Source organism: Cervus elaphus, chromosome 10 (genome assembly GCF_910594005.1).
Source record: "Cervus elaphus chromosome 10, mCerEla1.1, whole genome shotgun sequence".
Lineage (NCBI taxonomy): Eukaryota > Metazoa > Chordata > Mammalia > Artiodactyla > Cervidae > Cervus > Cervus elaphus.
The window spans coordinates 18428322-18436482 of NC_057824.1; the positions used below are offsets into that span (position 1 = coordinate 18428322).

The window sequence follows — 8161 nt, forward strand, 5'->3', positions numbered from 1 at the left end:
TGGAATGAATTTGGCAGCCCTGCTACCCTTTCAGTGCCTCTGCGGGTCCCAAGGCCAGAGCAGGGTAGTAGAGACTGCGGTAGATGACCCGCAAGCCCAGAGACACCAGTCTCCCCATCAGCCGTGTCCTCCAGGCCTGCGCTTCTCACCTCTATAGTGAGCGAGAGAGGGAGGCCGTCCAAATGCCCGGGGGCTCTGCCCACCACGCAGGGCTGGGGGGTCACTTCCCTGGTCTCCCCTCCCTGCCTGTGCTGTGGACAGCATCACCTCTTCTCCACAGTGCTCAGTTCTCATGGCCTGGGGTCCACAGCTCGGTAACGTCCCTTCAAGGGTTTCTTTCTTACCAGCATGTTTTGAGATCACCACATCTCAAGGCTACTGCACCCGGGGGCCCAGGAGGCAGGTGAAGAGAGAGGAAGAAGGGGCCGGTCTTCCCGCCCTGAAACTCAGAAGGAACATGCGGATGACCGGATGCTCTGGAGTGGAAGGGTGTATGTGCAGGGGTGTCAGACGTCGCCCCTGGCTGCAGGGCTGGGTTGGGGGTCCTCTTGGCCCCCGCCACCACTTGGCTGGGCACTTGACGCTTCCTATTGGAATTTTCATGTCCTTGGTGCCCCAGCATCTGCCACCCCTACCCCAAACCATGAAACAAAGCGCTTTTCTTTTGGAAGCCATCTGTGAGAACAATGGCCTTTATTTAAAAAATAAACTTTCTTGTAACACAAGAGAGGGTCACTGTGACCGCACCCCCCGTTGTACCCCCAGACGGGGTTGAGAGGTGGGCAGGGTCACAGCCCTGCAAAGTCCCCTTTGTGCTGCTCCAGCCACTGGTCCAGAGTCCTGGCCTTGGGGTTGAGCTTCAGGGTCAGTTCGATGTTGCGGTCAGGTTTCAGGGCATAAAAACGGAACATGTTGGCCAGGTCCCGGGCGCCGGGGAAGCCAAGCTTCTCGTAGTCCTCGGGGCTTGTCTGCAAGCAGAGGAGCGTCTCTTAGGGTCGGCAGCACCCTGACTACACTGTTGGTACCTCAGCCTCTACTTTGTCCCCCTGAATTCATCTGAAAACCATTGATACTAAAGAGATGAAACTTCAAAAACCACTGTTCCAGGGCAATTTATATCCTGTTCTTCCAAGATCACAAGGTGAAAACGTCTCAGTCCCTTCCACAGCAGGACTCTGCTTTCATCATTTTCTTGCTTAAAACACCAAAGCTGTTCCCCTTTCCTAACCAAACTGAACCTTAACTCCTTGGCTCCCAAACCCTCCATGACGGCCTCAGGCTTTCTTTGTTTAGATAGTAATAGCCATTTAGTGCACATTTTCTAGTGCATTCATTGTGCCAAGGGAGCCTCTACATCAGTTATTCCGTTCAGTCTTCACAGCCCACCCCCGAGGATGGGATACGTTCCATACGCCCACTTTACAGATGAAGAAACCAAGACAGAGAGGGGCCAGGGGCTGGGCCTCTGGTTACACACAGGTGGGTGTTAAGGGCTGGGAGCAAAATCTGAGCCCAAAACGTGTCCTGCCCTGGTCTCTCCCCATTTACTGCTCTGTTTGCGTCTGGGAGGCTCTGTGGGTGGTTTCTGTCGTTTAATGACTCTGAGTATCCCATAATCTCAAACTGAGAAGAAACAACAAACCCAGGGGTCTGGACAGGAGGACAGGGTAGGTGAGGGAAGGAGGGGACTGTGCCAGGCCAAGGAAAGGAGCCGGACGGGGCCCACTCCAGCCTTCTTCCCCTGCACCAAGGAGCCCAAGACACCCCGTGCTCTCCCTGCTTGCTTTGGCCCCTACTGGGCCCTCTTCCTCAAGCCCTTTCTTGCCACTTGGCCCCCTGCCAGAGCCAGACATCTCACCCGGCAGCCACACTTCGCTCCTGAGAACCGCACGACGTCAGCCTTCTCTGAGGATGAACTAGGCTTTGTGATGCTCAGAGCGCGGGGCAGCCCAGGATGCCACTCCCCTGCTACCCGCAGAGCCGCTCGGATCGGGCTTCCATGTCCCGCCGGGCCTCTCACCTTGGCGTCGCGCACCACCTTGCCTGTGTGCTTGGCGAGCAGGGCAGCGTACTCCTCCGCCGTGTGTCTGCAGGTACTGAGCCCGATGTTCCGGCCGATGTACTCCTGTGGGGTCTTTAGCAAGCTGAGCACCACGGGACCCAGGTCGGCCACAGCCATGCCGTCTATGGGCACGTTACCCATGGGCAAGCCTGGGAGGGGGAGAGGGGTGTGCTGGCCCCTGTCTCTTGAGGGGTCGGTCTCCACCAGCTGGTTGGCGCACAGGTCAGCACCTGGCCTAACTCAGACACCCCAGGGTCAGCAGCAGAACTGAGTCAGGAAACGGGACACGATGGAGCTCTGCCGCTGGCAGACCGTTCAAATCCTGGGAGCCAGGCTGGGGAGAACTCCAGGCCTGCCACCCATCAGGCCTGAGACGGGAACAAGCAGAAGGAGGGGAAGGGGCTTTGAAAGGCGCCCTGCCCAAGAATGGGTGCAAACCCCAGTTCCTGACGCGGATGCCCACGGAGGGTGCTCCAAACGCCAGCAAGAAAGCTCGGCTGGCCAAGGCTGGGGCCGAACCCAGAGCAGCGTGGTGGGTGCTGACAAACGTGTTAACAAGTGACTCTACCAGCCACGGTGTGGCTCTGGGGATGGATAGGCAGAGCTCTGTCTAGATGAGGCACCTGGAGCCCTCCAGCCCTGCCTGTAAAGTTTCCATGGCTGCCCATTCAGACCACCCAGGAGCCTGTGGGGATGGAACACAGGCGACTCTCTGACGATGGCTCTGCAAACTGTAAAAGGTGGTGTCGGGGTGCCAATACCAGGCCCAGACTCTGCCCATGGGAGGGTGAGCAGGGATCATGCAGAGGTGAGGAGCCAGGGGAGGGCTCTGACCCCTCCCACTCTGCCTGCCGAGCCTCCCCTGCTGCCCCACCAGCGGCAGGACACAGGTTGGACACAGCGCCCTCCACACTGTTTGCAGATTTGCAGACGGGCAGAGAAGAAAGTGCTTTCCTACCCCCGGGAAATCAACTGGACCTAGCCCTCCAAACCCTCTCCTCACTGATGAGGCAGAAACAAGAACCATGCTCATTTCTGCAAAGCTCTCCAACAGACAGCACAGCATCCCACACTGGGCAGATCTTCCCTGGGGAAGTCCGGGTCATGCCCATCTTACGGGACAGGACACGGAGGCCCGGCAGGGTCATGGGTCTACTGTGAGAGGGCCGGGGCTCAGACCTGGAGCCCTCGGAGGACAAGCCCACTCTCTGGGTCATGGTGCCAGCAGACGCCCGAGGGAGCACACTCACTCAGCAAGTAGCTCCTTCCATCCGGGGCTTTCTGGGGCAGGAAGTAGGAGAGGAGGTTCTCAAAATAGCAGGGCAGCCGCACGCTGGTCATGGGGACGCCGATGTCCCGGAAATACTCCTCCACCTCCCCTTTGCCGTCAAAGTGTCCCGCTGTCAGTCTCCCCCCGGTTAGCTTCTTGATGTTCTCCAGGCCACTGTAGACCACGTAGCACAGGCCCAGGCGCTTGGCCAAATCGGCCAGCAGCTTTCCCTGGCGGGCGGGCAGGAAGGGAGAAGCCACAAAGCTCAGAGGAAGGGTGTGTGTCCCCATCGCGGCCCTGGCTCTCCCACCCCAGAGGCCACTCTGCCAAGAGCCACAGGCCACTAACCCCTCTGATAAGGCTCCCCCTTTCTTGTGCGGCTCCCACAGCATCACATCGTCTACCCCAGGATTATAAGCCTCCCACCAGCCACACAGCCTTAGTGCCCCTTCTCTAGATCATCCAGGTTGTCCCACCTTCCAGGGTACTAGACCAAAGTCCTCCATGTGCCACCTGGGAGGGGGCGCACAGAGGCTTCTGGTCTCTGCCTGTGCTTAGACAGCACCTTGTCCCCGTGCTGTGCCGTCTTCCTTGGAGAGCCCCAGCCGTCCCCTAAGGAGGCGCTATGGCTCAGCCGTTCAGCACAGAAGACACGCCACATGGGCTTCAGACTGGCTCTGCAGCGCCCTGGCTGTGCCTTCCAGGACAAAGGGTCTAACTGCTCTGGCCTCGTCAGTTAAGTGGGGACCCTGCTGCACAAGGCCGTGTAGGGCGCTGGATGGTGGCCTCCCAAGAGACATGTCCACCTCCCATCCGCCAGAGCCTGTGAATGTCACATCGTTTGGGAGAGGGTCTCCGCAGATATTTTTTAAGTTAAAAAACTTGAGATCATCCTGGATTACCCTGGTGGGCCCTCAACCCAATGACAAGTGTCCTTATGAGAGATGGAAGAGGAGACAGGGAGAAGAGGAGAGGCCGCGTGAAGACAGAGGCAGAGCCTGGAGTGACGTGACCACACGAAGAGCTGGCACCTCCGGACACCGGAAGAGGCCAGCCTCCAGACAGCGCAGGGCCAACACCTTGCTGTTGGACTCCTGGACTTAGCGCTGGGAGAGAATAAATTCCTGTGGTTTTAAGCCACGTGGCTTGTGGTCATTTGTTATGGCACAGGCGGTCAGGTTGACAGGATCTGCATGAACCAGAAAAGTTCTCTTTGTCCACCCGCTGAGATGGGCTTCCAGGTAAGACAGCAACTGAAGGCTCGAGGTTAAAAACAAAGAGACCAATGGTCCAGTCCAGCTTCCCTTTATGGACCAAAGTGGTCCTTTTACATAAGAGGAAAGAGAGACCAGCTCAGGGAAGTCACGTCCACAGCCAAGGCAGTGGGGAGCTGTGGATGAGGCAGGACTGAAAGCTGACGGCCAGGGGTCTCAGCCCCGGAACCTCAGCTGCGCCAGTCATACCTTCTACAAATACCCAAGTGCCTGCTATGTGACAGGCCCACTGCAAGTGTCTCTACCTTCCAGGAGATTTAAAAAAGATGCATGTTCGTCTCACATCCCTCCCACGGCAGCCTGGGCTCAACAGCCACCGACCAGAGAGAAGCTGGGTGGAAAACAGAATAAAGAGAAACATGACACATCTAAAAAGGGACATGGCAGATTTGGGGAATGATGGTGATAGATTATACTTTGATTGTTGTCGTTGTTCAGTTGCCAAGCTGTGTCTGATTCTTTGCAACCCCGTGAACTGCAGCATGCCAGGCTTCCCTGTCCCTCACCACCATATTTTGATTAGAATGGTAGTTCCATGGGTATGTGTGCTGTGTGTCTGCTAAGTGGCTTCAACTGTGTCTGACTCTTTGCGACCCTATGGACTGTAGCCCACCAGGCTCCTCTGTCCAGGGGATTCTCCAGGCAAGAATACTGGAGTGGGTTGCCATGCCCTCCTCCAGGGGATGTTCCTGACTCAGGGATCGAACCCATGTCTCTTATGTCTCCTGCATTGGCAGGTGGGTTCTTTACCACTAGCGCCACCTGGGAAGTCAGTTATATGTGCATATTTATCTTCAAATATCATCAAATTGTACAATTAAAATGTGTACCTTTTAAGAAAATTATGGGTCAGCAGGGAGAAGGTAATGGCACCCCACTCCAGTACTCTTGCCTGGAGAATCCCAGGGATGGGGGAGCCTTGGTGGGCTGCCGTCTATGGGGTTGCACAGAGTCGGACACGACTGAAGCGACTTAGCAGCAGCAGCAGCAGCATGGGTCAGCAGAGTTGTTTAGAAAATGTGAAGTCACTGGATGACATAAAGCAGATTGTGGTTGCCTGGGAGGGGGAATGGGGAAGGACTGCCGACAGGTATGGTGTTTTCTTTTGGGGGTGATGAAATGTTCTGGAATTAGTAGTGGTGATGGCGGCCCAACTTTGCAAACAGGTGAAGAAACACTGAACTGTACATGTCAAAAGGGTGAACAGTACGGTACATGAATGATATCTTAAGTCACTGGATGAAAAAGAAGTCACCTCCTGCCCTTATCAAAGTCTAGGAGGGCTGCATGGAAGAGGAGGGGAAAAGCTGCAGTGTCCGTCATCACAGGCAGGGGACAGCCCCTCTCTGACAAGTCAGAGCTGCCCTGCAGGGAGGCTGGGAGCTCTTTGAAGATGCCCGGCTCCTGCCCTGGCCTCCCCACTCCCTCCCGACGCCCTGCGGCCTGCCCTCACCTGCTTGACCTCCTGCTCCTGGCTGCAGTTCTCCCAATAGTTGGTCACAATGAAGGTGGCGTGAGCGCCGCTCAGGGCCAGCTCCATGCTGGCCTCGTCATTCTGGTCTCCCTGCACTACCTCTGCACCTTGCAGCCCCAGCTGCTTCGCTGCCCTCTGCCCAGGGTCCCGGGTCACCACTCGGACCCTAAATGTCCCATCTTCCAGGAGCGTCCGGGCCACTGAGCCCCCCTGGGCACCTGTGGAGAATCAGAAAGACCTGCAGGATGGAAGCTGCCTGGGAGGCCTGCCGAGGGTGGCGCCCCCCCCAGCGCGGGGGGGCGGGGCCGGCCGGACCCCCAGGCTGTCCTGGGTGAAGGGTCCAGCGCCTCCTTTGGGGGTTTCGCTTACCTGTGGCTCCAAACACCACCACCAGCTTCTTGTCCGCCATGCGAGCGGGAGGTGTGGTCCCGAGAAGTCTAGGGGTAGTGAGAGGCACAGAGTGGGCGAAGGGGCGCGCGCGTCGCGTAGGCCCCAAGGGGAGGTCCGGCCGGGAAAGATAGGGACCCTGCCACCCCCGTCCCCTCGGACCGGCTCCCGGGTCCCCCAGACCGGCTGTACCTCCCAGTGGAGGCCTAGGTGTGAAAAGCTCCGGGAACTGGGTACCCGCTGCTCTGCAGCCGAGTCCACAGCTTGGGGGGATGCAAGCCTACATGTGGCGCCGACCCTCGCCCTTAGCTCCAGTTGCAACCCGGAAAAGCCACGCTTTCCCAGGCATCCTGCGTGAAGGGACCCCAGGCTGGTCTGCTTCCTAATCCCCGCCGTCCGGGCCCTGACTCTGCGCGAAGCGGACATGCCACCCCCCTCCGCGGGCACAGATGGTTCGTCCCAACTCGGGCGAACTCTGCCGAAGGTCTGGAGCCGCCCGCCCCGGGCCTACGTAAACCGAATTTGCGTCAATCGGGTCTGACCCAAATGTACCTGCAGACGAGGACTGCACAGGCGAATGCTGGTGGTGACGACTGCTCCAAGCAAAAACGAATAAGTAAATAGTTTTTATTTTGCATGAACATCTGATCTTTGAAAGATAAATCTATATTAGTGACTCTTAACACCCAAGGCTCTGTCTCAGTTCTTGTATGCCTGACTCATACTTGAGGTTGCTACTACTTGCCCAGGTTTGAATTCTTTTTAATAGAAAAGATCTCTCTCTCTTCTCTTTTTCTTTTTTTTGGGGCCACGCCCCAAGGCATGTGGGATAGTTCCCCGACCAGGGATGAACAGGTGTCCCCCTGCAGTGGAAGCAAGGAGTCCTAACTGCTGGACAACCAGGGAATTCCGCAAATTATATAGATATATTTCTTTGTTGTTCAACTAAAACTCAAAAATGACCCTCTACTCCTCTTCTGAAATTTTATTGCTGACTCGGATAAAAGCATTTTTTTTCCCCCTCCCTTCATTCCAAAATGTGTACTGACCGCTGCAGGAATGTCAGTTTCGTAACAGTAGGCACTTGTCTCCATTCATGGCTCAATTTCCCAGCACCTAAAACAGTACCTGGCACAAATAGTGGCTCAAAAAATATTTGCTGATTGACTGTCTAAACATTTACTAGGCACTGGAGTTACAGGGAAATCAAACTAAAACTGGTGTTATTTTCCCAAATTTAGTGGTGGAAATAACCCACAAAGTAATGTGTATTTTATATATGTAAAATAGTGGTCATTATGTATTGTAAGATGCATGTATTTATTTTAATAAATACACATTTGTGTCCATAAGTGAAGGTGTCATCTAAATAGAATGTTTATCTTGCATAAGCCTTGCATTGCCTCCTCCACAGCCTATTACGTTATTCTCGGAGCTCAGGCTGTATACCTTCCTCCCACCACCTTAGAATAGGGCTAACTCCTACTCATTCCTTAACGCGTCACATACCCATCACTTCCTCCAGGAAGCCCTCTCTGACTCCTAGGCTAGAATAGCTACTATTTCATTCCCATCTCTATTCCACTGGCAACATGGTCTCTACCATATTAGACTGTGGGCTTCCTAAGAGTTGGCCCCATGTCTTTTTTATTTCTGTCTCTCTCCCTCCTGGCACAATGTCCAGCATTTAGTAG

At 55.6% G+C, this 8161-nt stretch overlaps 1 protein-coding gene across 3 annotated transcripts; it reads right to left on the reverse strand.

The window, feature by feature from the left end:
* Nucleotides 1–657: 657 nt before the first annotated feature.
* NMRAL1 (NmrA like redox sensor 1) lies at nt 658–6832 on the reverse strand. Of its 3 annotated transcripts, XM_043914209.1 has the most exons (6): nt 6660–6832; nt 6450–6517; nt 6060–6298; nt 3313–3562; nt 2021–2211; nt 658–968 (listed from the first exon to the last, which is right to left on the reverse strand). In XM_043914209.1, the coding sequence occupies exons 2-6, from the start codon at nt 6487–6489 to the stop codon at nt 789–791; spliced, it is 900 nt and encodes a 299-aa protein (XP_043770144.1). In that variant the 5' UTR covers nt 6490–6517; nt 6660–6832; the 3' UTR covers nt 658–788. The 3 variants fall into 3 exon arrangements, with proteins under 3 accessions (XP_043770144.1, XP_043770143.1, XP_043770145.1); XM_043914208.1 differs by lacking the exon at nt 6660–6832 and having other exon boundaries at nt 6450–6653; XM_043914210.1 differs by lacking the exons at nt 658–968; nt 2021–2211; nt 6660–6832 and adding an exon at nt 2219–2430 and having other exon boundaries at nt 6450–6653.
* Nucleotides 6833–8161: the final 1329 nt, after the last annotated feature.

Coding starts and splice junctions, on each gene's coding strand:
- NMRAL1 (XM_043914209.1), bottom strand. CDS start 6,489: ATGGCGGACAAGAAGCTGGTGGTGGTGTTTGGAGCCACAG. Junction 3,563..6,059: donor AGGAGCAGGAGGTCAAGCAG/GTGAGGGCAGGC, acceptor CCCGCCCGCCAG/GGAAAGCTGCTGGCCGATTT. Junction 969..2,020: donor AGGTGGTGCGCGACGCCAAG/GTGAGAGGCCCG, acceptor CTCTGCTTGCAG/ACAAGCCCCGAGGACTACGA.